General features: G+C 42.2%; 2 protein-coding genes across 2 annotated transcripts; one reads left to right on the top strand and one right to left on the bottom strand.

Annotated features, from left to right (window-relative positions):
* Positions 1-6,043: 6,043 nt before the first annotated feature.
* Positions 6,044-10,155, bottom strand: LOC124697389. The gene is made up of 5 exons (XM_047229989.1): positions 9,852-10,155; positions 9,668-9,750; positions 7,379-7,434; positions 7,195-7,290; positions 6,044-6,276 (listed from the first exon to the last, which is right to left on the bottom strand). The coding sequence occupies exons 1-4, from the start codon at positions 10,021-10,023 to the stop codon at positions 7,212-7,214; spliced, it is 390 nt and encodes a 129-aa protein (XP_047085945.1). The 5' UTR covers positions 10,024-10,155; the 3' UTR covers positions 6,044-6,276; positions 7,195-7,211.
* Positions 10,156-10,484: 329 nt separating this feature from the next.
* LOC124695151 (small nuclear ribonucleoprotein SmD3b-like) lies at positions 10,485-12,749 on the top strand. Its single transcript, XM_047228039.1, has 5 exons — positions 10,485-10,643; positions 10,782-10,834; positions 10,938-11,004; positions 11,107-11,163; positions 12,687-12,749. Exons 1-5 carry the CDS (start codon positions 10,485-10,487, stop codon positions 12,747-12,749), a joined length of 399 nt encoding a protein of 132 aa, XP_047083995.1.
* The last annotated feature ends 13,873 nt before the right edge of the window (positions 12,750-26,622 follow it).

The following is a 26,622-nucleotide window of genomic DNA, read 5'->3' as shown; positions in this document are numbered from 1 at the left end:
GGCGGCGGCCATGGCGGCGACGCCATCACCACGGGAGACGCGAGAGAGTTAGGGTTAGGGACGAGCGAGTGTGAGAGACGAGTGAGGAGCGAGGTGGGCCGCTTCGGCGCCACCGACCCATTAGGGGACATGCCTTAGTGGGCTGTCCCTGGGCTTTAGTTAAGTGGGCTGGCCCAATAGGGGCCGAGGGTATTTCTGTCTTTTTACTTTTTAGAAAAAGACCAGAATCTCACCAATTTTAATAAATAAACTACAACTCTAAAAATCCATTAAAAATTGGATTAGTAAATGAAAAATTATTCTTAACTGAGAATAAAATATGAAATAAAATTTAAGAAACAAATTCAAATTCATGAATTTGATGAATTTAAAATAATGATTTGGAATTTCAAATTATTATTTCCTTGTATTTAAAATTCAAGGAAAAATCTCAAATAAGTTTAAATACTTATTTTCAAACATTTCAAAATGAAATTCTACTATTCCAAGTCATTTTTATTGAGAAAGGTATTTCTCAAAGAAAGATACTCTATTCCCTATTTATTCCGAGAAAATATAGAGATAACTCTATTATTTCAAATTATTTTTGGAATGAAGAATAAACCATCAAGTCAAATAGTTTTACTTTGAATTATTGTACTTTATGAGAATTAAAATGATTTACACTTTTAAATCTATTGCAAGTTACTGTCAAAGACATAAATCGTAACTCAACCCTAAATTGCTATAACCCAGCGGGGTAAAGGGATTCAACATAAAATAATACATCCATGATTGCATTATTTGGATCTTATAACATTGTCCTTACCGGACAATGATGCTTCTTACAGAACCCGAGGTCCAGGTTCCATCAACTGCATTGAACTGCACTATCTCGCAGTCCACGGAAAGTTCACCCTTGCTCATACCAACTTGAGTATTTTCTATTACTTTAATGCAAAGCTATATACTTATCATTCCCGCATCGCAAATGAAATGTTACTTTCCAACTATGAATATGACTATGTGGTCGACAATGGAACCATGGTATGTGTTGATATGGTGGAGGTTCCATTGCATGGGTTATATCACCCTAGGATTAATTACCAATGCCAGTCCAGTGATTCTAGCGCCGTACAAATCGCGTTGACCATGAGATCTATAATGGCTCTGGGGAAGCCAGCCGTATCTTTTCCCTTCTGCACGCCAACGGATCTATAGAGCCGGTGGGGTGTTGGAGGCACTGCCGCAATAGGTTGGGATATCCTTTTAAATCCCCATCCATTAGTGATGATAAGCTCTACGATCTATGAAGGATTGTTCGGAGTACACCGTGAGTAAAGCCGTATTATCGGGGGAAGTCTACTGGGGGTGTACGGTTGGACAAAAGGGTGGGTTTGCAGTCGCGGAGAAGGCGGTGTGGGCTTGGATTTTCATACCTGGCCTCACACCAAAGGAAGTGTGAACGGGGGCAAGTCCCTGTGGATGGCAAAAGGGGTGGAATCTCTTATGGGAAAAGTAACGCACCTCTGCAGAGTGTATCAAATTGTGGTCGTCACTCCTTGTTCCGGGAAGGAAGCTGCGAACGCGGCAGAAAGGAACTCCATGAAGTTCTAGTCAAGCTGTGAAGACTGACGGGCATAGTTTTCATAATAAAAGCAACCTTTTGAAGAAATGATTATGAAACATGCATTGACCTGCGTTTTCCTGATCAATGGTCGTAGCTAGTGCATAAAACACCTTTTTACTCTTTTAGAACTTGCTGAGTACCTCTGTACTCACTTTCTTTCGACACCCTTGCTAGACTGTGATCCGGAAGTGGAGGCCATCAACGATGGAGCACCGGAAGGAAGCTACGAGCTGGTCTACGAAGAACCTGATCTTACCGGCGGAGTTGAAGGAGTAGACTATGGGATAGTCTACGGACTCGATGACACGGAGGTGGAGGAGTAGTGATGAACCCTAGCATCATAGAGCCGAGCAGCGTAGAACTTACTTAAATAAGTTGTTGAGCTCTCCTTTATATATGGTTATAAGTTGTAATCGTACTTAAGTAGTATCTTAGGGTGTTCTCATAGGACCTGTGAGAATACCAACTTGTTAAGACAATGTTTGTAATAAGTATGGAGTGTTATGACCTGCAATGTTTCTGTTGTACCACTCTGAGGGATATGGCAATTTGTGAAGAAGTCCCTTCACAAAGATCATATCAACGACTTGTATACTACAACATGCAGTGGTATGCTAGGTCACCGCACATGGCGCAGACCGAGGGTCTGGCCGCCGCCCACCACCAACCCCTGCCGGAGTGCTGCGGGAAGCCGACGAGAAGAGGGAGACCGCAGCGCCGCCCATCCCACCAACGCCGACCGGTCCGCCAGGGGACAGCCGACGGGAGGAGGGCCGCCGCCGCCGTCGCCCATCCCACGCGCGACTGCTCCGCCAAGCATCGAGGAGGTGGGGATCCGGCCGCCGATCTGCACGCGGCGACGAGGAAGGGCCCCCGCCGCCGCCACGCCCCGAGGGACTTTGCCCCCGGCGGCGCTACCGGCGGCGGCGGAGGGCGGGGTGCGGGAGGGTTAGGGTTGGGGGCGGAGGGTTGGGGTGGCTCCATCTGTACTCATACCCTGCAATACTCTTCTATGTGGTTAATACACGTTTCCAAAAAGTAATATTCCTTGCTATAAAACCAAATGTGTAGGTTCTCTATTCGCATTTGGAAGGAGATCTTTGCTTGGCGTGGCATCCATGATTTGATCTCGGAGCTTTGGCCAACGAACCTGACGTCAACACTTGGTGGACCAAACTTGCTCTCCAAAGAGGGGCTGCTAGAAAGGCGATGGCCTCTTTTGTCATGCTCATCTCATGGATCGTTATCATATGTAGAATCAAAGACGAGGCCAATGCCTAGAGCCTTGCCGAGGCTAAATGTTTTACAAGTGTGATTCACGGAGAATAGACTTTACCTTAAAAAGTCCCAGTCCTTCCTGGGCAAATATTTTTGAAACTTATTTTTTATCAATGAAAATGGCAAAATTATTTTCCTTGTTTCAAAAAAAAAACACCGAGTTCTTTTCGTTCTAGATGCATATCAGAAGTGAAAACTATGAATTCCTGCTGCTCTTTTTTTGAAACATGGTACAAATGAAGACGCTCATAAACACATACATACACTCACTCATGTGAACCCACGCGATGCTCCGAGAGACCGGGTCAATAAAAACCTAATGAAAACGTCATCTCCCACCAATAATACTTCACCTTTTATGATATATCAAAGTGTTAAATGTGGAGTTTGAATTCTGGTGGACTGAGGAAGACACTGTCCTTGTTGGATGACACTGCCCTTGTAGTTTTATTGTAGGTTCCCTCGTGCTACCTATTCTGAAAGCCATATTAAGACTAGAAAAAACCTTCATCCGCTCAAATTGTTGTTTTCTTGGACGATGCCATTTCTGAAAACATCTCGACATGCCAACGTTCTCTCTTTCTAGACGCATACGAAAGTGGAGACTACGAATTCGTGATGCTCGTTCTGGAAGCCATATAGAAGACCAAATAAACAAAATCAAACGAAACATAAGTTAGCTCGATTAAACAACTCCCTGATGCATATGGTGAGGCCATCAGTATTCAGGTCATAATGTCTCTTACACACACACATGTTCTCATCCTCGACCAGTCCATTCCGCCATACGTGTGGAAAATCAAATGCAGGTACATTGACCTAACTCCCGCCCGAGACTGGCCTTCCACTACGCCGAATGATCCCCGATTATACGTTTTGTTATTGTTCGTCCCAAGAAAAGAGTAAAGCTCTGTTTGTTAGCAAAATATTTTAAAACTATTTTAGCAATACTACAGTTTCTTAAAACAGCACAGTTTAAAATATTTTGATGTGTTTGGCTGTTACTAAAGACCGTGGTATTAATCTTCATTATCTCTAAAAACATGCTATTTTTGAAGTACTGAAAAAACAACGTTGGACCTCTTTTTTCAAAACTGAAGTATTGCTATGCCAGGTAATTAAACACTATAGTTGTGTAATACTTCAATTTTAGAAAACCTTTGTTGCCAAACTAGGCCTAAGTTTATTTTTTATTTTTGATAGTACTTTGTTTGGACTGCCAAATCAACCAATGATCAGTCAATTCCTGGTCTTCCATGGAAGTAGGTTCGGACATCGGACCGGACGGGCGCTGGGTTCTTTAACTATGACTAACGACGCGCTCCTTTTCGTGTACCCACTTGCTCGCTCGATCATCCGCGAGACGTACGTGCACACGTTGCTGTGCGAACAAAATAAAATTGTGTTCGGGTTGACACTCTGGAACAACGCTTTATAATGCATCTTCGATTGTTTATTTCTGTTGCTCGACCACGGAACACGGCGCCGGCCGGTCGGCGCCGGCACGAGCTGGACGTGTTCTTTTGCGCGACGCTGACGAGCTCCGACACGGCTTTCCCGACGCGTGTTTCGGGGGAGGAAGACATCGTCGTCGTCTTCTACTTTCCGGCCATTCGACGTCCGCCGCGTTTTGACGCTGGCAGGCGGCCGTGTCTCATCCGTGTTGTGTTGTACAAGACGGTACGAGGCAGTTCACAGTCACATCGAACGGCGAACGGGTCCAAACGTTGCGAATCCCGGTTTTTCCACAAACTTCAGATGTATCTAAATTGTTTAAGATTTAACAAAATTCAGATATATCTAGATATTAGACTTTCAAATTTTGATAAATATCAAATAAGTTTCATGAGACGGAGGGAGTACTTCTATAGGTACCCACGTGTATCACTTGGTAAACATTAAAATCATCCACAAGAGTATCAACATCAATAGGAAAAAAGAAATTAAACAATTTTGTCAACGTCATTATGAACGAATGTATGAATCACTATTATCGATGGCATAACAATCGAAAAATATTGCGAGGATAATCCTCCTTACGGCAGATAAAAGAAATTGAAAATAGATCTAGGAAAGTAAAATCTAAAACCCCATAGATAGAAAATTGCAATCTTCCAAGTCTTCCAACACCATAATTGACCTTGGAAAAGAAGATTATTTATGATATACAATCTCATCTACATTGAAGTGGATGCCCAAAAGAAGACAGCTACCAAATCCTTAGAAAACAACGCTTTTATTAAAAACTTCACACATAGATCGGATTTCTCACCCTTCGTGACGATGGCGAGCCCGACCGGAAGAGGTGAAACTGATCTATCGAGGAGACATCACTAGGGCTAGAACCGGCCCTAAGTTCTATTTGCAGAAGTGACAACTCTTAATGAAGATCCAATGCATCTATGCAGACTTATTTTAAGTTGTCATCGATGATCAATTTATTGCGTGACTTGTCTATTTTCATTTATTTATGTGTTATGAGCATAAGATTGTGGGTTTAAATTTATATAATTGTTATGTACTCGACTACCTTTTATTGAGTTGAGATAATTATTATTTTTATTTAATGTGCTATCATGAGTGTAAAATTGTAAATACCTTGTGTACTATTTAATCTATCTGTTAGGTGCTCAGCAGGTATGGGTACTACTCCATAAATATGGTCACTTAATATGAGTAAAATTCTATACTTATTAACTATACTACTAGTATGGATATGGTACTAACCTACCCATATCCATTGCCATGCTTGGGCCGCAATTTATATACTACGCGTTTCTTGATTCCATGTATGAATTGCACAGGACCCATCACGACGAACTACGACACAATAACCATATTTTTAATTTTTTTGACATGGTAACCACGGATTATTGCAATACTAGGCGTTTGTCAGCTTATATTTCATCCGATCAGGTCAAACAATTAGTATGGACGTTAACCAATCAAATAACAGCCGAAAATGTTCTATTACGCTTTTGCAGTGTTTCCAGTTTGAACAATCTGCTACTGGGTCCAGGTCTAGAATTATGACCGAGTCTTCAATTCAACTGCTGGGAAATTCGACATTAGGTAAAACTAGGAGAACGTACCTAAGCAGTACAATTATAAGCAAATACCAGACTATTTCAACACGGAAGAACACAGAAAGGCCAGTTCAGATAACATTCTAGCAGATGCTCAAACTTCAAGGATGGCCCATATGGCAATATTTAGATGTCTTCGTAGTCATCATCAGAAGTTACATAGAGAAAACAGCCGTCATAAGAAAAGAGGGTGCCAAGTGTGGAACAAGGTGACATGCTATTTGCTCGAAGGAGAACAAATTATACACTGCATATCCTGAAGTCCGGATACATCTGCTGAAGGCCACAATACACAAAATCCATCTGCATAAATAAAAGGCAAGTCAAAGACGTGAAATTCTTTCTGGTTAGAAGAATAATATTAACTCAGGACTCAGCAATCAAGTGGAGGTAGAATGAACACATCCGTCTTACAAGTCTGTAACATCAACAATTTGATTATTTTTTAGAGCACAATAAACATTTGATTCTCTGTCAAAGTTATACAATATCAGCATCTTCATAGAAAACAAATTGTTGTTTGTTTCTGATGCTAAATAGCAGCAGAGTTATTGAAACGTCCTCCAAACACATGGCAGTAACTTCGCCAATCGCCACCATGAACTAATACAGGAGAGGGAAGTAACATTTCCACCTACCATTCTAATCAGTACCAAGCTAACAAAATAACAGACCATTTCTAGATGACACATGACTTCACATGAACTCAGCAGCTTGCCAGATTGAATCATAATTGCAGTCCAGAAATTTCATCAGTAATTGGAAAAGGACCGTACTAATATGATAGGTTGGCATCCTTATCATATGATCTCACGCGGCAAACGAGTGAGCACTACTGGTATCTGTAAAATCGAGAATGTGGATTGCATTTTGGCATGTTTGGGCAGCTAATAGCAGAGTCTTGTTCAAAATGTCATAACCTCTTAGCAAAATCAATCAGATCAATGGGCAACCCTAACAGAAGTGTCAATTACCTTAACTTGGTACAGTTGCAAATACACGAATATGCTGAACATTATCTAAGTTACAATGTAGCACCATCCAAAAATATTTGAATACATATATAATTCAGCAATGCCGAATTCTTTAGTACAGAAATGTAAACTAAGAATTATCTTCAACTCAGTCTGAGTACCAATATTTTCTTTAAAAAACATTCCTGAGCATTGAACTAATTCAGATTTCAGACGTCCTTGAAAAGAGTCAAATTCAATCACTCACCACAAACTAGGATGAGTCTACTCTTCCTTGATGCGCTTCTCAACCTCCTCCAGTGACTTAATATCCTTGTTGATCTTGCAGATACGGTAAATGCACCTATCCCAGAGTAAAAATCAACCAAGAGATAAGATACAAAATCTTCATTGAAATAATATTATCAGACTCTGCAAAAGTGATTTTTTACCAATAAAGGAGGACTGCTGAAACACAAAGTATGACATTCCGCTGGGCTTTGAAAATCTGTGCAAGGAAACAGAAAGAAATTAAGCAGCCAGAGACTGTACAGGGCTGAAAGAAGGCATACAATTGGCCGACATGTCAGCTTAATGATCCTCACTTCTATCAAATAGGATGACAAGGAAGTATGCGGTAAAGGAAAAAAACACAGTTTTAACTCTTGAATATGATGAGAAAGTCACACACAGCAAACAGAAATCATTAACAATGCAGACAATTGATCGTGTACATGCTGGCAGATAAACTATTTTAACTACTAGTAATGTGATAAAAAAGCAGGATGCAAGTTTTAAGAATGTGTTCATTCGCACATAGAATTAATATTCCCTTTTATTTTTCAGTACTAATTACTAAATGGTTTAGAAACTATATATGCCCTTACATGTACAAAAGGGAATCCAACATTCCAATTGGACATACTGTAGCGAGATCAAACCTTAGATCATCCTAAAACAAGCTTTTGGCCCTATGTAAGCCTAGCCCGAGTGCAGAACATGCCTGATTAAGCCTTGGCTCAGCCTAAGTCCAAGCTCACCTACGAACAATCCAATGCCCAAGCTCGACCTCACCCCAGCTTGAGAAATGTTCAAGATGCTCTAATCTATCTGAGCAGATAAATTGGTATCATCTTGTAAATCAAATGGTCACATTTAGATGATGACATGGCATAGTGTATGATCCAGGTTAGTGGGCTGATATAGTTTAGCTAGAATAGGATGGGTAAACATTCTCCTAGAGTCAGGAGCATCTTGGTATGTCAGTACAAAGCACCCAACTCAAATGCAGTAGTCGTACTCAACAGTACCCCTTTTCTTGCCATTTCTAGGGGGAATAGACCATCAGGTACAATTTCAGCTACTGAAAAGCACAATAGTTTTTTCAAGTACCAACTTCGATGGGTCTAGTGCATTTCATACTCACAGAAGTATATCAAGCAAATACCCTCACCAAATTACATTATGTAATGCAAATGATACTGAAACACATAATTCAGCCTAACAACTGGCAAGTTAAGAAGTGCTGAAGATATACGATTTTGTTAACATGAAAGTTCAACCTCAAGCGAACAGAATTGTGGAAGTACAGTCAATTTCATGGTGCAAGGAAAATAAGAGAGTATGATCTACAGATTAAGCACAATCTAGCGGCAAACACCTATCTTCAATTCTCCTACAGAGATGATCGAAACAATAGACAGAATCAAACGCCTCATCACAAATGGTTGCTGAAATTTCACTAATCCATTATCTTCTCTTCATCAATTAGATCGCCACTAAACAACTGGCAAGTTAAGTGCTGAAGATATACGATTTTCTTAACATGGGGGTTGAACCTCAAGCAAACAGAATTGTGGAAGTATGGTCAATTTCAGGGTGCAAGGAAAAAAAGAGAGTATGCTCTACAGATTAAGCAAAATCTAACGGCAAATACCTATCTTCAATTCCCCTACAGAGATGATCGGAACAATAAATAGAATCAAACGCCTCATCACAAATGGTCACTGAAATTTCACTAATCTATTATCTTATCTTCACCTATTAGATCACCACTAAACTTCCGCAAAACAACAAAGCTACACCTACGGCCTCAAGATGTGGCACATCACACAGCTGTAGATATGAGAACGTGCCCCCTTTTTCAGCGAGCAACCTAAACTACAACCAACCAAATCATCACACGTCATTCCGTGAACTCTCCGTCCGTAAGTCGCATTATTGTCCACAAAAACAAGTCCGAGCATGGCTTTGTAGCTACACCTCTGCAATCCAGCTAGAAGTGTAGGCGTATGGCAACTGGCGTCTAGGGTCTGTTTGGATTGTTGCCGACGATTGCCCTACCAATATTTTGGGGTTGACTGAAAACATAGGCTACCATTTGGATTGAAGCCCAGCCAAGAGAACCACGCCAAAATATTGGACGAATGTTGCTCGCTAGTATAGTATTCACACCCACGCACGGGCGAAACGGAGGCGAGCGGATCCTTCGCCAAAATATTGGCTCGCCCTTGATTTGGCGTGGCTGCTCTGGGCATGAACCAAACAGCCCCCTAGTCCCCTTTCAAACCAACTAACCGAACACAAGTACACAACTAATACGGTGACGATTTCGTAACATGTTAAGCATATATACATATCCCCATGTGAACGAATCTGTACCGAATCAAGCAGCAGGGAACCCTAGAAACACACCGACAAATTTGAACAGGAGAAGGCTTGTAGGGTCTCAATTCACTCACGGATTTCTCGAAGCGGACACGCTCTTCGGCGGTGCAGACCTCTGTGGTGCACATCAGCCTGTGCTCCTGCTTCCAGTAGATGTCTGCACACCAGGGGAAAAACATCATCAGAGCCTGAAAAAGAGGAGAAGCTGCGCACGCACATATCAGTTGGCCGCTGCATGGCCGCGTCCAGGGCACGCACCGAGCAGCTGGAAGGCCGCGAAGGGGAGCACGCAGGCGACGGGCTGCAGGATGAGCGAGGTGAGCCCCACGATCTGCGCCCGCACGGCCCGCGGCGCCGGGAGCGTGAGCAGCGCGGCCACCGCCGCCTCCGCCGCCACCACGCACGTCAGGATCATCCACTGCAGCGCCATCGGAGCCCCCTCACTCTCTCTCGCTCGAGCCTGGATTCTGGAACCTTCTGGAAGTTGCTCGCGGGGGACCTCGGTTTCTCCGATCTGTGTGGTGTGTTCGCAGAATGAGTGCGCGTTTAGTCTAGTCTCTGGGGCGAGGTGGATGGGACAGGTGGCGGATAAAAGTCGCGTCGGCTTCTTTCCTTCGCCTAGGCGATTTGCTTCGTCGGCAAGTGATTCGACGAGGTCGCTTTCTGGGCCTTTGCGATGGGCCTCTAAGTTGGGCCGAAAGCCGTTTTAGTTATTGGGCCTGGTTTTAGTGAAACCGACTTAATAATGCGGCTAAAACGGAAGCTGGGCTCGCGAACCGCCTTGTACTGTGTTTTTCCTCCACGCTGCGCAGCCTGCCGCCGAGCCGACTCCGGTGCGAGCTGGGGTTTTAGCGGCCGGCGAGAGAAGAGAGCGGAGGGCGGCGGGAGAAGATGAGCCGTAGCCTGGGGATCCCGGTGAAGCTGCTGCACGAGGCGGCGGGGCACGTGGTGACGGTGGAGCTCAAGACCGGCGAGGTGTACCGCGGCTCCATGCTCGACTGCGAGGACAACTGGAACTGCCAGCTCCACAACCCCACATACACCGCCAAGGTACCCTACCCATGCCCTGCCATCAGATCGGAGGCTGTATCCACGATGATTTCTTCCCGAGAAAGTCCTGTCACGAGTAATTTGTTTTTTTGACGGGATCTTGAGTAATTTGTCACCCTTTTGTTTGTTGATTTGCAGGATGGGAGGGTGACCCAGCTCGAGCACGTATTCATCAGAGGAGTCAGAGTCAGGTAATTCAGGAACCCGCTAGGCTCGTGTGGTGACATTTGCTATCGAAGCTGTGCGACCTCATTGATCGATTGTTCCTGGTTGTGTGGTATGGTATCGTTTCAGGTTCATCATTATACCTGATATGCTCAGGAAGGCCAAGATGTTCGAGCGCTTGGAACCAAGGAATAAGGTTTGTGCTATCTTCAGTTGTCTAGCATTTTGCATCAGGAATAACAACAAGTGCTGGCATGGTCCATGACTTATGCTGATCTTTTATTCTGGTCTTATTCAGGGCAGAGGATCGGCTTTTGGAGTTGGCCGTGGGCGGGCGGTTGCGATGCGTGCTCGGGTAATGGCTCCTTTCTGTCATCATTATGTTTCCTTTCACTAAGATTTTCTAGTAAAAACCGCATTGGTGCTAAAAAAAAGTTTATAGAAATCTATGCAATTACGGTGCGCTCTTAAACTATTGGAAAAATTAGAACTGTGCACCGTATATTCCTCTTTTTAAAGGCAACATGGTAGTTGTTAAAAGAAGTCGATGTATTGCTTAGAGTTTTTCCATATGCAGTGTGAACCTCGACTGCTTGCTTTTGCAGATGCAATGTTGAGTGTGTCAAAGTTAAATGAAATGCTATACTCCCTCCGGTTCAAAATAATTTCCCAAAAATGTCTAGATAAATCCATTTTTGGGTAATTTATCTTGGACAATCTATCTAGCTGATGGACATTTCAAGTGTCAGTACTATTTTGATTAGTTACATACATGTAATGTTTCTGGAATTTCTTTCTAACGATAAACTCGAGCATAATTAAATTGAAAAATATTTTATGGATTGGAGTATTGCTCTGTATCTTCAGTTACTGCCAAAAAAGTTCCAATATTATTTTTAATGGGAAGACTAAGGGATTAAGAGAGAATGTATCACATAGATGACATGGTTGTGTGTGCCAAAGCAGTTTGTTTATGTTATCATTGCTGACAAGTCTTAACACTAGATTGTATTCGGGGACTAGAAAAGTTAATATTTGTGTGGTGGAACAAATGAATATTGCAAGTATAGGGTTTGCTGTTCAGAGTTTAGATCATTAGGCTGGTTCATAGAGTTCGCAATGAGGTTGAAATACAATATGGTGATTAAACCCTTATTTTAACAGAGACAAAGTAGGGATACGATGCTAGGAAACTATGAGTTGGCTGTCTTATGATAAATTCCTTCCATCAACTACTGTCATAAGGAAAATTGACATTATTGGCTAAGTTTTCCTTTTTTCCATTACTGTGTCCCACAAGTGAGGACTTTAAAAAGGAATATGCTCAAATGTAGAAAAGGTACATGCTCGAAAAATACTTCAGTCCTGACCTAAATTAGAGGGGTGTTTTTTCGCAACAGCCTATAGCGAATAAGTCCTCGGTGGCTTTGTGTCCACCTCTTTGTTTTGCGTCTGCACCAATTTTAAGCTTGAGATTTGGGTTGAATTCTAGGTCACTTATTCATAATTCATAGGGGCACTAAGGCTCTTCTTAAAACATAGATAAAATTTAGATAAATCATATCAAACCTCCCTTGTCTAGCTTCGCCCTTTTCTTTGTTCCATTTCTAGAGCAAATGTTGACCTGTGGGTTTGAATCCCTTCATATATAGAGAGAAACATAGATTTCTTTCCATGGATGGTGGGAGGGGTGTTTATTCATACGCATTGTCATCAAAAATTAAATATCCTTAATTAGCAAGTTCTTTCTGTTGTGGAACTTCCAGAAAGTTGCATATCCATCTTATCTCTAGAATGTTACATATAATGTCTGGAGTTGCACTTCAATTCTGATATATCATCTCCAGTTCTTAACTGCTTACCTACCAATTCATGTAGGCTGCTGGTGGCCGAGGTGGTGGCCCTGTTGAAAGGGGAGGCGCGCCTCCTGTGAGGACGTAGATTTCTCTGGCTTTATCTGGCCAAGGAGTTTGTTGTCTTCAATATCAACATGTTGTTCGCTAGTGAAAAGTTCTAGTTGTCTCATGTTTTCCATTCGTCTGCATAAGGAATGAACATGTAAGTCTGTTGGTGTTGGTGTGATACTGTGATGTATCGATGTTAGATATGGTAGATTTGATTGTGAGATATAGAAAGTGGAACATTGTCTTCACGTACTACCTCTGTCTATTTTTACATGCCAAATTTTGTCTAAATTCGAATGTATCTAGACATTTTTTAGGCATAGATACATCCAAATTTAGATGAACCACTGGACATCTATTAACGAACGGAGGGAGTATCTGATTTGTATGACTAGAAGTTTCAAAACATATTACTTTTTCTATCCTCAAGAGAATTTGATTAATTCTTTAGCAAACAGTTTAGTCCTAAAAACTATGATTTGGAAGGTATTGACAACTCATTTGAAATGTCACTTGAAATTTAAAATCTTAGTTAATATAAAGTGTACAGACTCGATAACTTCCTTCATGATGTGCACAAGAGCAAAAATCAATGTAGCAACTTTCACGGAAGTATAATTTATCGAACCTATGGAGCTATGATATGTCTTTCAGTTTTACCACGACTATGGTCTCTAGTCGCGTTTGCACTTAAATGGTAAAAACTTGAGTTAGAAGAAATAAACTAGCGATGCTTGAGTAAAATTTAAGCGTTTGCCCATAATGCAGCTCAGAGAATATGAGTCTTAGTTACTCCCAAAGTCGGCAATCTAGGAGAGGAAGCTGGCTTCTGTGATCGTTGCGCTCCCTAACTATAGTAGCATCTACTTGGTACTAATCATGGGTAGTTCTACCCAACAGGGTGGAGCTGTATAGGCTCTACTCGATGCGGTGTCAAAGACTTTTTTTTACTAGTACTTGTGAGATTACTAAGGAAATGCATCAGGTTAGGCCGAGGAATGTGCATCATGGAGGCATAATTTCAAGCTGCAGATTTGAACATGGATCACGGAAATTTCTAAACATTCATGGACTGTATCGGCACCAAGAATCGGTTATCCATAACATCATAGAAGAAACCTCCAAGAACAGGTGTTGGATACCTACTTGCACGTCGAGGATTGCCACACCCTGCAGATTGCCGGAGACTCTGGACCACCTTTTGCTCCACTGTGTCATTGAAAGGGGGACATGGCATATCTTCTTGCAGCTGAGTGGCTTTTCCAGATTGAATGCCGACCACAGATTTCAGGCTGATTGAGTGGTGGACCAACAGAAGTGTGCAAGGTTGAGATAGGCATGACATCTAGGCAATGGTCATTCTTGTTGTACAAGGTGAATTTGGAGTCACCAGAAATATGTGGCGTTCAATGGGTCTCCCTTTTATCAGGGAGGATCATCGAGACAGCGAGGACGGAGATGACCCTTTGGCAGTGGGCGAGGCTGATTCGAGGCAAGCGTTTCAGAGAGGGGTGAAGGGTCGTTGACCGTTGCAAGTGGTGAGTAGTTGCTTTAGCTTAGCGGTGTCTGGGGTGATTAGAGCTATGAGATTTCTAAGATACCCTTGAGTAACTTGTAAGCCTACAGATGTTGTAGTTGTATTTTCCTCTTGCCTAACTTCTTCTATGAAAATGATTCGCCTCATGGCGTATCTCATGAAAAAAAAAGATAATAATCATAGGCATACAAAACATAAATTTGAATGCATTGTTAATCAATGAAAGGTGAGGGGATAATATAACCTGCCATTATAGAAGGAGTGCATGATAGAAAAGAACTGAGGAAATATGAAAATGGGAACAATAATGTGATAGTTTTTTCGTGGGGGGAGGTGGTGATTTCTAACTTTACATTTTTTTGTTTATACTATGGTAGAGAGGCCCTATGAAACCCTAACTAGATTTTATTCATAGGCGCCCCCGCGGTTATTATTTTTGCTCCTTTTGGCTCACATTGTTCTAACTGTTTGCTCGAGGTACAAGAAGGTGGGGGCGGGGTTAAGCCCACCATGTTTGCACCCCATCTCGTCTCGCGCTTGCCCGCAGATAGGTGCAACTGTTTATGGATACAAACTGATGTTGCATGAAGAATGACTCGCTCTTTGTCGTTGTGTATTCGATGGTACTCCGGTGGCGGGGGGGGGGGGCATAGGGAGAGGAGTCAATGGGACGGGGACACACGAGCTACCCAGCTTCAGAAATCTCACAACGGTGGCAAAGCCCTACTGTTGCTTATCTGGAATTATCGGGCAACTTGTGTGAGATTACAATGAGTTAAGTTGTGCCTTAAGGGCTATCCGACTTATAAAGGCTTCAGGTCTAGGGTTTACAAGGGTAGAGATCCTGATGGATAGGACTAAGCGTACATTGTGCTAAGTATTCCTTGTCATGTACGTCACGGATCCGACCGACCTTCACCACGGGCTGGATCCGGTAGCTTGTCTCCAAGTCGGATCCCACCTTTGTTGTTCTCCGACAATTGGGCCTCCTGGTTGGGCCATAGACCTCACCACCATCTATGGGCCACCCGGGGTTCCCGGAATCAAGGCCCTATCACGGTATACCTAGTTAGCATATCCACGACACTTTTGATGCTGACCCGAGACCGGTCGTGTAGCAGAGTGCTAGAGGATTTGGATTTATTCGGATTCGCTAACGTAAGATATGGTCTAGTCTCAAGATCCAAAAGTTCGCATCTAAGAAGATCCTCTTCTTCATAAGATCTAGAAAGAGCGAGCGTCTTTCAAAGTTGGAAAATCTCCCATACTTGAAGAGAAGCAAACCAATCGGTCGATTTATATATTTAGTAGTGGACATTTTTATCTTCAAATTATTCCTTTGATTTTTACGAATGTCAATATTCATTTTGCATATTAATACACATGAATCTCAAAGCTGACTCCCCTAACATCCGTGGACTATTGTACTTCTTCTCTCTCTTGAAACTCACCAGCAAAGAAAAAAATAGTGCGCTAAGTAAAATAGTGCGGCCTTCTAAAATACGCTATGCACGCTATAACTTGCTAATAGCGCGTTATTTTACAAAATAGTGTTTCGCAAAAAAAAATGACAAATGTACTAGAGTTTCATGTCAAAGTTGTTTGCTCTCGGGATTTCAGAATTGCTTTATTATTTCTATGCACATATTCACTCCATTTAGTAACTACTACTACAACAAAGATTCAGAGCTGAGTAGCTCATAGTTGAGCGATGAAATCTGGCTCTTCATTAGTTCTTGTCGCTGGCCAAACCAGCTAAGAGCCTACCGGCAAGCGGCAACATCAAGCAATGGAAACTTGTGAAGTCCTCTAACACCCAGAAAAAGATGTGTCGAATCGAGACTTGGCGTTGTGGCAAGAGGAGGCAGATTGGCAAAAGGCGGCGGCTCGGCAGCAAGAGGCAGCCGGCCGTTGCTGGAGTAGACGGGAGCTGCAACGGCAACCGCAACCGCCACCGTCACCTTGCGTGGTGAGGAGTGGGAGAAGTGATGAGGGGGTTGCCAACCTGGGTGCGTGTCTAGGTTAGAACTGGCTTGTGGGTCAAAATGGGTAGTGGGCTCGCTATTTTTTACAAAAAAATTAGCATCACTATGACGTAATGCCAAATAGCGCACATAGCGCCGCTAATAGCGGGCTTAGCGTCGTAGCGAGCAAAATATGCATAGCATAGCATTCACCCTTCAGATATGCTATAGGGTCGCTATAGCGCCGGAATAGCGAGCTATTTTTTTCGTTGCTCACCAGCCTTCACTAAGACTCACTTTGCACCGAGAACATGATTTGAACCAACGTCCAAGTTATTTTATCGCTAACCATTATGTGGGTCATGTGCGAGTTCAAATATTTATATTAAATATTTTTTACTATGTCATAACTCAAATATATGTTGTTTTCGTTGATGCGTCCCTAGATATCCTATATTTAAATATAACCAACATAGTTAACAATCTAAACAACACTCATGTGTTAATTACATATTTTCATATACTTCCAATGCTTATCATTATAAATATTTTTTTGGTGCTAAACTAAAATTGTATTTTATCGCAACTGAATATTTTCTAATTACTAGGAATTTTGAAAGTTTCTGTTGTTACTAGCGATTGTGAGCAATCCCATATTATCACATTTAGTCTACAGATTAATATATTCCCCTTTGTGTTTCATGTGTTTGTTTATGTTGTTTTTCATTGTATCCATAAATATCAAACCAGCCTGGTTGAACCTTTTAGAGTGTATGTATCTAGCAAATAACTTGAGAGATATTTGTGAAGCACAAATACTCTAGACTTCGAACTTCCACAAATTATATATGGTGCAATTCTTTTGGTTCTTATTGAATCCTTCTATAAATTTGCAACCAATAATTAATTGTGTATCACTTTCAAAGATGCCTAAAACTTGACCTCTCCCTGGAATAAAGCAATTGAATCGATTGTTATGTATTCACATGCTTATTGACAAGATCATATATCACACACCAAAATACATGTACAACACGTTGTTGTATTGTTTGTGCCTTCTATTACACACATACACATATACCTTTTTTGACATGTTTAGGTAGGGCCTATGTTCCGCACAAATAAAAAGTTGGGCCTATGTTAATAATCGCTTATTTCCCTAGCTTAGGATCGACCTTATCCCAACCCTATCTTTTTTACCAAATGCTCATATGTGAATAAGTGAACTTTTCAAAATAACTTGTTTGGTAGTCCAAGATCCATTATTAAAAAGATAGTCATTACGAGTTTTTCAAAGTATGTAGCGTTCTCTGGTGGCTTGCTCTATCCTCGACGACGCCTTCTTCGCCACGGCTCCCGGGCGATTACGCTGGTGGCTCGGTGGTGGGTGGGGTGGTGGTGGCCGAGGGGAGATCTTTGCTCAGAGGAGCATGTCATCATTTGTGTCGTTGAGAGAGAGTGATTAGGGAGAGGGAGAGGAATCGGAAAGGGAGTGGCATCTCTAATGACAACGAGGTGCAAAGTGAGATGGGGAGGAGATGAATCCTGGTTATGGCAAAGGAGAGGAATCGGGAAAGACATGAGAATCTATGGGGTGAGAGAGACAACGGGGGCAACGCCTATCATGAAACGACTATGTTGACTATTGCCTGTAAAGAAGCTCCTTCTGTGAAAAACATCTTTAGTTGTCGGGAAGAAATACTTTCAAATATAAGTATCCGCTGATGTAATGTGCTTGTAAATTTATGTGCATGGTAAACTTATCTTTTGGGTCCTACATAAAAATTGAATTGCTAAATAAAGGTTATATTTTGATTTTTTCTCAAATAGTTCAAAAAGCAAATGGTTTTCGGTCGTACTGAGATGTGCGAAAGCAACATTTTCCCTTTTTTCGTAGACAAAAGTAATCCATTTGAAACTAATGATTCTCAACATTCCTACAATCACCTACAAGTGATCCGAGTTCAATGGATTCACTTGCACAAACAATGAAATCACAAAACACTGCTCCCAACTCCAAACATAGGATTTACAGATTGATTACAATTACCATATGATCAGTTTAATCGTCGGACAACACCAAGATTCCAATCATCACAGACACATATTCACTTCAAGGAAGTGACTAATTTTCAATTTACTGAGAGATCATCGAATTTCAGTTATAACATATGCTTAGCATGAATCGCGAACCAATCTTAGGATTTGGGTATTTGACATGTTGCAATTCATGGACATTTTTCTCAGAGGCAATATTACAACTTATAGTTAGCGTGAATTACGCAATTATATATGCTAGAGACTTAAAACTTTTTAAGTAACTAGGACAATGCCCGCGCGTTGCTGCGGAAGAGCTAAATATATTAACTTTCAAATAGAAAAGGAAAAATTACTCTAGCAACATGACTGATAAAATAAATTGTTATCCTTCTGCATAAACAGAACAAAGAATTCATAGATGCACCGGAAGATAAGATTCAATCAAAAGCGAAGGTGATGCGACACCTGTCTAGGGTTTGACCAACGCGATACCTTCTCATCCATGCCGGCTTGGTCAAGATCCATCCCGATTACCGGTTGTGCTATGGCGACCCCGACTGCCTGGCTGCCGTCCTTCTCCTACCCACCGCCGAATGATAAGATGAGGAACTTCGACTGCCCTGTGTACCGGTGAGTGTTTGCCGCCTCTATTCACCCTCCCCTCCCATGATCCCGTGAGGGCCCTTTAACGGTGTGTTTGACTTATTTCGATGTGACTTTACATCACATGTACTAGCGTCGCGGTCCATTGGCATTTCACTTTGGAGTTTCTGTGCTCGTCTTCCGTCAGACTCGTGTCCAGGGCGGCAGCATCCCTCTCTACTTGTGCTAGGGCAATGCCCGCGCGCTGCGGCGGAAGCGTGTGCAAAATGAGCAAAATTATCCTTCGTTGCAACAGGAGAAAAAACATGCATGCAATGTCAGATGACAAGAATGATAGCCGATCTTGCCGAAGTCCACCAAGCAAATTTTGCTCGTTTCAGTCCACTCCCCTTCCCTCAACTCTCCGGCCGTCCATGTCACCATCTCTGAGAATAGACTATGTAGCGCTTGTAACATGCCATTATCGTCATTGAAGAGTTGGAGCCTTTCCATATCGAAGACCGTTAACAACTTTGTTGCACCGAGTAACTTCGATGCACATGGGTATTTGATCTTAAATGTTTGCTCAAGAGAACCTCCCTTCTTAAATTATGCACCATGCAGGTACCCAACAATCCTATTTAGTTACAGCTAAATGTAACTCGACCGTTATGCACCATGTAGCCAGGCCCAGAAATCCCTTCCGTTAGCTCACACCTCTGCGGCTTCACATAGAAAGATTAATTAGAAAACCCATAATTCCTTCCATTTAATCAGCTCACACCACCATATTGCTCATTGTGTATTCCTAAGTCGGTTTGCTCGCACTCCCGGCAACTTGTAAACCAACATAAACCGGTTGATCTTTTTCTTCTGCTCTTAAATCTCTAAATTGAGAAACACCAGAAAATTCAGCTCAGAAAAGAAACATCAGAAAAGGTGGGGTTCCTATCGTCCTTTATAATCACTAGTGGTTGGGGCGCCCCTTGGGGCGCCTCCTAGCCGGTCATCTGCGCTCAAATCATCGCCCCAATTACAACAGCCATTCACATATGCCAGCATCACAAGGTATTGTGCTTACGCCGCCGGTAACATGAGGGCAGATACATAAAGAAGGATTTATGACATTGTAGGCTAAGACAAAAGAAAATTGCAGTACAACCCTCTCATCTGCCGTCCCAACATATCATGGTTTCCTTCATCCAGTTCCCAACCCAGAAGATTACCTCGAAATGCCATGCAGCCAGCTCGCTAAAAGGCAAAGCATTGCTTGAATAATATATTTCAAGCAGAAAAAATTGGTGTTGGACCTCTGATTGCCATTTTGTAATACTATTGTCCTTTTCCAGTGAATTCAGCTAACTCAGCTTTGGCGGCTTCTATGACTGATGACCCACAAGTATAGGGGGTGTATCGTAGTATCTTCGATAAGTAAGAATGTCGATCCCAACGAGGAGCAGAAGGTGTTGGCAGCAGTTTCGATGAAGGATTCACTGTAAATGCTCACAAACAAGTATTCAAGGGGTTTTGATGTAACAGATGAATAAAGTACGAGTAAGTAAAATGCGAGAGAAATAATTGCAGCGAGTGGCCCAATCCTTTTTAGCACAAAGGACAAGCCGGTTTGTTTACTTATAATGACCAAGCGTTCTTGAGGACACACGGGGATTTTAGTCTAGTACTTTCGCTTCATGTGGCTAAATAATCTTCATTGTTTTGATAAGTGTTGTGTGGGTGAACCTATGCTAATGCACCGCCCTTCCTAGGACTAATACATACTTGTGATTATACCCCTTGCAAGCATCCGCAACTACAAGAAAGTAATTAAGATAAATCTAACCACAACCTTAAACTCTGAGATCCTGCGATCCCTCTTGCATCGATATACTAACGGGGGCTTAGGTTTCTGTCACTCCGGCAACCCCGCAATCAGCAACCGAATACAAGATGCACTCCCCTAGGCCCATAAATGGTGAAGTGTCGTGTAGTCGACGTTCACACGACACCACTAGAAGAATGACACCACAACTTAAATATCATAACATTGAATATTACTCAACCATAATTCACTACTAGCATTTAGACTTCACCCATGTCCTCAAGAACTAAACGAACTACTCACGAGACATCATATGGAATACAATCAGAGGTGATATGATGATGAATAACAATCTGAACATAAACCTTGGTTCAATGGTTTCACTCAATAGCATCTATAACAAGTAGAGAATAATGCCGGGAGAGTTTCCCCTATCATACAATCAAGATTCAACCCAAATTGTTACAGCGGTGACGAGGTGCAGCGGTGGTGATGGCGGTGTAGATGGTGGAGATGATGATGATGATGATGGAGATGATGTCCCGCTCGATGACGATGGCGATGGCGTCGATTTCCCCCTCCGGGAGGGAATTTCCCCGGCGGATTCCTGCCCGCCGGAGAGCTCTTTCTCTCTCGGTGTTCTCCGCCCCGCAGAGGCGGCTGTAACTCTTCGTGAGGTCCTCCCTCTGGCTTAGGTTTTTGGGACGAAGGAGTACGCGAAGAAAATGAGGCGAAAGGGGCTGTGGGGCCCCCACACCACAGGGTGGCGCGGCCAGGCCATGGGCCGCGCCGGCCTGTAGTGTGGGCCCACCTTGGCTCCCCTCTTCTTCCCCTTCTGGCTCCCTCCGTCATCTGGAAAAATAGGAATTTACGTGAAATTTCCTTCCACAGTTGATCTTCCGAAATATTGCGTTCTGACGGTGCTTTTTCCAGCAGAATCCCGGCTCCGGTGCTTGATCCTCCAATAATGATGAAACATGCAAAATAGATGAAATAACATAAGTATTGTGTCCCAATATGAAATATATCAATGAATAACAGACAAATTATGATACAAAATAGTGATGCAAATTGGACGTATCAACTCCCCCAAGCTTAGACCTCGCTTGTCCCCAAGCGAACCGAGCTCGATAAACAAGACCACATGTTTATGGAGTGAAGAGTCGATAAATAAAATACGGACAAGAAGCATCATATTCATTCACACAAGACATTATAGTAAACAACTTCCTCATATAACTCATCTTGAAATAGGTAAAGAGAAATCACAAGTAAAGGTGCATAAGAAATCATAGTTGGTGATGGCAAACTTTGTTCTTGGTCAGAGAACTACTAACGGATTGTACTTCTAAGCAAAGCTTTCATATTAGAATTTATAGCTGGGCTTCCATATTTAAGCATAACAATCTCCTCATAATCATTGATAACTTCAAAGTCATATTCATTCAGATAAAATTGGTACTAAACAAGAAAGTATAAAAGACATGATTAACTGAATCATAGCATAAATGATTGGTTCACAACAACTCAATTGCTTGCTTGGGATAGAGAGAAATAGGTTTACTGACTCAACATAAAAGTAAAAGATAGGCCCTTCGCGAGAGGAAGCAGGGATTAAATCATGTGCTAGAGCTTTTCAAGTTTTGAAATCATATAAAGAGCATAAAAGTAAGGTTTTGAGCGGTGCCTGTTGTTGTCAACGAATGGTAGCGGGCACTCTAACCCCCTTGCCAAACGAACCTTCAAAGAGCGGCTCCCATGAGGGACGGCATCTCTACCAGCAAGGTAGATCATCCCCCTTCTCTTTTGTTTACACATGTATTTTAGTTTTATTAAGGATGACACTCCCCCCAACCTTGGCTTTCTCAATCCATGGCTAACCGAATCCTCGGGTGCCTTCCAACATTCACATACCATGGAGGAGTGTCTATTGCAAAATTAAGTTGCTTACTGATAAATCAGAGCAAAACATGTGAAGAGAATTATTAATGAAAGTTATTAATTGGGGCTGGGAACCCCGTTGCCAGCTCTTATTGCAAAGTTATTGGATAAGCGGATGTGCCGCTAGTCCATTGGTGAAAGTCCGCCCAACAAGATTGAAAGATAAAACACCACATACTTCCTCATGAGCTATAGAACATTGACACAAATAAGGAGTAGTAGTTTGAATAATTTAAAGGTAGCACATGAAGTATTTCCTTGGAATGGCAGAAAATACCATGTAGTAGGTAGGTATGGTGGACACAAATGGCATAGGTTTGGTCTAAGGTTATGGATGTATGAGAAGCATTCCCTCTCGATACAAGTCTTTGGCTAGCAAGGTTTGATAGCAAGCATAAAGGTTGAGGGAAACAAACAAATATACATATGATAGAACAATCATGCATCTTTCTCATAAGCACAAGCAATTTTAACTTCAGAATACTAAACTCATTAGCATAGAGATAATAGAGTAGTATATCTAAGTGTATTTCTCTCTTTTATTTAAACATCAAGGTGTTGTTGCTATTGACCAATGCTAAGTTTGCCAAAACCAAATAGATTTACTTGATGCTCCCAAAGTGATATCAATACTTATGTCAAGAGTAATCATATAATGGAGATTGCAAACTAAAATAAGGTGTGCAAAAAGTAAATGATAAGACTCCTCATTAATATTCCATAACGATAACTCACACCAACGGATACATAGATAACCAACTAAGAGAGATACTTCCACATTGCATACTATTCCATATGATAACTTCCCTACTCATGATATGACACTACTTGATAATAAAAGATAAAGGTAGTGATAATGTGATACCGCGGCACTCCCCAAGCTTGGAACAAACCAAGGGGATGCCAATACCGATGATGAATTACTCCTTCGGTGATGATGGTGAATCTTTGCCGTCATCGGACTTCCATGGAAGAGGCCCTCCATCAACAAAAGACATCTTGGTCTCCGGAAACCTGAAACTAGCAGCATGACTTATGCGCTTAAACCTGTTTTCATACTCACGGTTTTGATTATGAACATCATAGAGTTGAGCTTGGAGTTTGTTGGTGGTGTCGTGAAGTGAGAAGATATCGTCCCACAACTTTGCAGTCTCCTTCTTGTGTCCATCAATGAGTTCAGACACAATCTTGTGAAAGATATCCACTTCACGCTCAGCCATCTTCTTGTAGTTGAAAACCTCTTGTTCCAGTTTCTCCATCCTGTCTTCCAAACTCCCTTCTCCCTTAGGACCCTGGACATCTTTGATCTGCAACTCTCCATCCACGAGCAGCGACTCTTTGGGGTGCATCTTCAACTCGTTCATGTACGGGTTGACGACGTCCTCAAAGAAGCTGTCCTTCTGAGTTCCCGACGAGGACATGGTGGATCTAGATCCGAAGCAGATCCTGGCAGAAAACAGCTCGAAACAAAACACGACGAAAAAACGATATACGGACCTCCAGGGGTCCGGGGGATTATATAGTGATACGTCTCCAACGTATCGATAATTTCTTATGTTCCATGCCACTTTATTGATGATACCTACATGTTTTATGCACATAATATGTCATATTTATGCATTTTCTGGAACTAACCTATTAACAAGATGCCGAAGAGCCGATTGTCTGTTTTCTGCTGTTTTTGGTTTCAGAAATCCTAGTAAGGAAATATTCTCGGAATTGGACGAAACTTTCGCCCGGGGTCCTATTTTTTGCACGAAGCTTCCGGAAGACCGAAGAGATAACGAAGTGGGGCCACGAGGCAGCCGTGGGCTAGGGCGGCGCGGCCCAAGCCCCGGCCGCGCCGACCTACCCCCTAGGCCCCTCGTGTGGCCCCCGCGTTGACCTTCCGCCTACTTAAAGCCTCCGTCGCGAAACCCCCGAGTACCGAGAGCCACGATACGGAAAACCTTCCGGAGACGCCGCCGCCGCGAATCCCATCTCGGGGGATTCGGGAGATCGCCTCCGGCACCCTGCCGGAGAGGGGATTCATCTCCCGGGAGGATTCTACACCGCCATGGTCGCCTCCGGAGTGATGAGTGAGTAGTTCACCCCTGGACCATGGGTCCATAGCGATAGCTAGATGGTCGTCTTCTCCTTGTTGTGCTTCATTGTTGGATCTTGTGAGCTGCCTAACATGATCAAGATCATCTATCCGTAATACTATATGTTGTGTTTGTCGGGATCCGATGGATAGAGAGTACTATGATTATGGTGATTATCAATCTATTGTTTATGTGTTGTTTATGATCTTGCATGCTCTCCGTTACTAGTAGAGGCTCTGGCCAAGTTTTTACTCTTAACTCCAAGAGGGAGTATTTATGCTCGATAGTGGGTTCATGCCTCCATTGAATCTGGGACAGTGACAGAAAGTTCTATGGTTGTGGATGTCTTGTTGCCACTAGGGATAAAACATTGATTCTATGTCTAAGGATGTAGTTGTCGATTACATTACGCACCATACTTAATGCAATTGTCTCGTTGCTTTGCAACTTAATACCGGAGGGGGTTCGGATGATAACCTCGAAGGTGGACTTTTTAGGCATAGATGCGGTTGGATGGCGGTCTATGTACTTTGTCGTAATGCCCAATTAAATCTCACTATATTTATCATATCATGTATATGCATTGTTATGCCTTTCTCTATTTGTCAATTGTCCGACTGTAATTTGTTTACCCAACATGCTTTATCTTATGGGAGAGACACCTCTAGTGAACTGTGGACCCCGGTCCTATTCTTTACATAGCATACAATCTATCGCAATTGTGTTTTACTATTTTCTTTGCAAACATCTTCCACTCGATACGTTTAATCCTTTGTTACAGCAAGCCGGTGAGATTGACAACCTCACTCGTTTCGTTGGGGCAAAGTACTTTGGTTTTGTTGTGCAGATTCCACGTTGGCGCAGGAATCCCCGGTGTTGCGCCGCATCACATTTCGCGACCATCAACCTTCAACGTGCTTCTTGGCTCCTCCCTGGTTCGATCAACCTTGGTTTCTTTCCGAGGGAAAACTTGCCACTCGTGCGCATCATACCTTCATCTTGGGGTTCCCAACGGACGTGTACATTTACGCGCATCAAGCACTGTTTTCTGGCGCCGTTGCCGGGGAGATCAAGACACGCTGCATGGGGAGTCTCCACTTCTCAATCTCTTTACTTTGTTTTTGTCTTGCTTTATTTTATTTACTACTTTGTTTGCTGCACCTAAACAAAACACAAAAAAATTAGTTGCTAGTTTTACTTTATTTGTTGTCTTGCTCTCTATATCAAAAACACAAAAAAATTAGTTACTTGTCTTTACTTTATTTGCCTAGTTTACTTTATTGCTGTTATCATGAGTAATCCTGAAGTTGAAGTTCGTTCTTTTAAGCAACAAGGTGGAGAAAGTTTTAAAGATGCTTGGTATAGAATTAGTAATGCTCATCATAGGTGCATTAAGAAACACTCCACCACTATCCTTCTTAGGAACTTTTATGTTGGTTTATCTAGTTGGAATAGATATGTTCTTGATACCCTTTCGGGGGGTAATTTCCTAGGTACTCCCGCTCTAGAAGCTAGTTGCATCATTGAGAGTCTAGTTGGAATACCACCTGTTAATGAAGTTAAAATTGAAATCTCTCTTGAGGATGTTATGAAAAAATTGGAAACCATAGAGAAAAATTTTCCAAGTGTTGAAACTAAATTGGGAATGTTATTTGACAAAACTTATGAACTTGATAAATCCTTAGGAGGAATTGATGAAAGAATTAGTGTCCTAGAAACTTGTGTTATCCATGATAATCAAACCAATAGGATTGATGAACTTGAAAAAGCTATGGGGACCTTGGGTTCAACCTTTTCTTCTCTCAAGTATAGTGAGAAAGCTTATGTGGGTAAAGAGCAAAAATTCATGTACGCCTCTAAAGTGCCTAAACAAAAGAATTATTATAGGCCTAAAATTTCTAAAACCCCTAGCACCACCATAGAGAATTTAGATAATGGAGCAC

This window comes from Lolium rigidum, chromosome 3 (genome assembly GCF_022539505.1).
Source record: "Lolium rigidum isolate FL_2022 chromosome 3, APGP_CSIRO_Lrig_0.1, whole genome shotgun sequence".
NCBI lineage: Eukaryota > Viridiplantae > Streptophyta > Magnoliopsida > Poales > Poaceae > Lolium > Lolium rigidum.
The sequence above is the reverse complement of the archived record's forward strand: the minus strand, read 5'-3'. Positions and strand labels throughout refer to the sequence as shown.

Coding starts and splice junctions, on each gene's coding strand:
- LOC124697389 (XM_047229989.1), bottom strand. CDS start 10,023: ATGGCGCTGCAGTGGATGATCCTGACGTGCGTGGTGGCGGCGGAGGCG. Junction 9,751..9,851: donor CGCGGCCTTCCAGCTGCTCG/GTGCGTGCCCTG, acceptor CCTGGTGTGCAG/ACATCTACTGGAAGCAGGAG. Junction 7,435..9,667: donor GTGTCCGCTTCGAGAAATCC/GTGAGTGAATTG, acceptor TTCCTTGCACAG/ATTTTCAAAGCCCAGCGGAA.
- LOC124695151 (XM_047228039.1), top strand. CDS start 10,485: ATGAGCCGTAGCCTGGGGATCCCGGTGAAGCTGCTGCACGAGGCGGCG. Junction 10,644..10,781: donor ACCCCACATACACCGCCAAG/GTACCCTACCCA, acceptor GTTGATTTGCAG/GATGGGAGGGTGACCCAGCT. Junction 10,835..10,937: donor ATCAGAGGAGTCAGAGTCAG/GTAATTCAGGAA, acceptor GTATCGTTTCAG/GTTCATCATTATACCTGATA.